This window comes from Cyprinodon variegatus, unplaced genomic scaffold, assembly GCF_000732505.1.
Source record: "Cyprinodon variegatus isolate N-32 unplaced genomic scaffold, C_variegatus-1.0 Scaffold1572, whole genome shotgun sequence".
In the NCBI taxonomy this organism is placed as follows: domain Eukaryota; kingdom Metazoa; phylum Chordata; class Actinopteri; order Cyprinodontiformes; family Cyprinodontidae; genus Cyprinodon; species Cyprinodon variegatus.
In genome coordinates, this window is record NW_015152025.1 from 41354 (window position 1) to 41896 (window position 543).

A 543-nucleotide genomic window follows, 5' to 3' on the forward strand; every position below is an offset into this window, starting at 1 on the left:
GTTAAACCTGCTTATTGAAACGGACCCTTGGATTTGTATGCAGCTGATGTTCTGTTTTGATCCCACTAAAGGCTGTTTAGTGGGATCCAGTTGGGTTGTTGTGACAGGAAGTCCAGGATCAGCGTTCAGGCAGTCTGTTCCCTTGGCATTGGAACTTCCAGGAGGTCATGTGGTCGTTCTAATTCTGGTCCTGGCATGTTGCAGTAACTTGGTAAGCGGAGATCATAGCGGCGTCCCGCCCTGTCAAAAGCCTTGTCACTGAGCGAGTAGACCTTCTCAGCTATGTCGCTGCGCACAATCAGAGCAAATATCCTGGCTATGTAGCGGTGCTTAGCAAAAAGCAGGTAGAGTTTCTTTCTTCTCCAAGCAATGTATCGGCACTGATTATCAGCCTGCAGAGTCACCTGGGGAGAAAAAACAGAGAACAAGTTTTTATTTGCTGCATAACACAACAAACTCATACAGTAAAATAAGTCAGATAGAATATTTATTACAGAATGTGTAGCACATCAAAGGTTTGCTTATCTATCAATGGTCAACAGA

General features: G+C 44.6%; 1 protein-coding gene across 1 annotated transcript in view; it reads right to left on the reverse strand.

The window, feature by feature from the left end:
* Positions 1-6: 6 nt before the first annotated feature.
* Positions 7-543, reverse strand: part of popdc3 (popeye domain containing 3) — a 7378-nt gene continuing 6841 nt past the window's right edge. Inside the window, exon 3 of the mRNA XM_015403825.1 lies at positions 7-404. Coding sequence (XP_015259311.1) covers positions 126-404 — 279 coding nt within the window. The 3' untranslated portion in view covers positions 7-125. The remainder of the gene's footprint in view (positions 405-543) is intronic.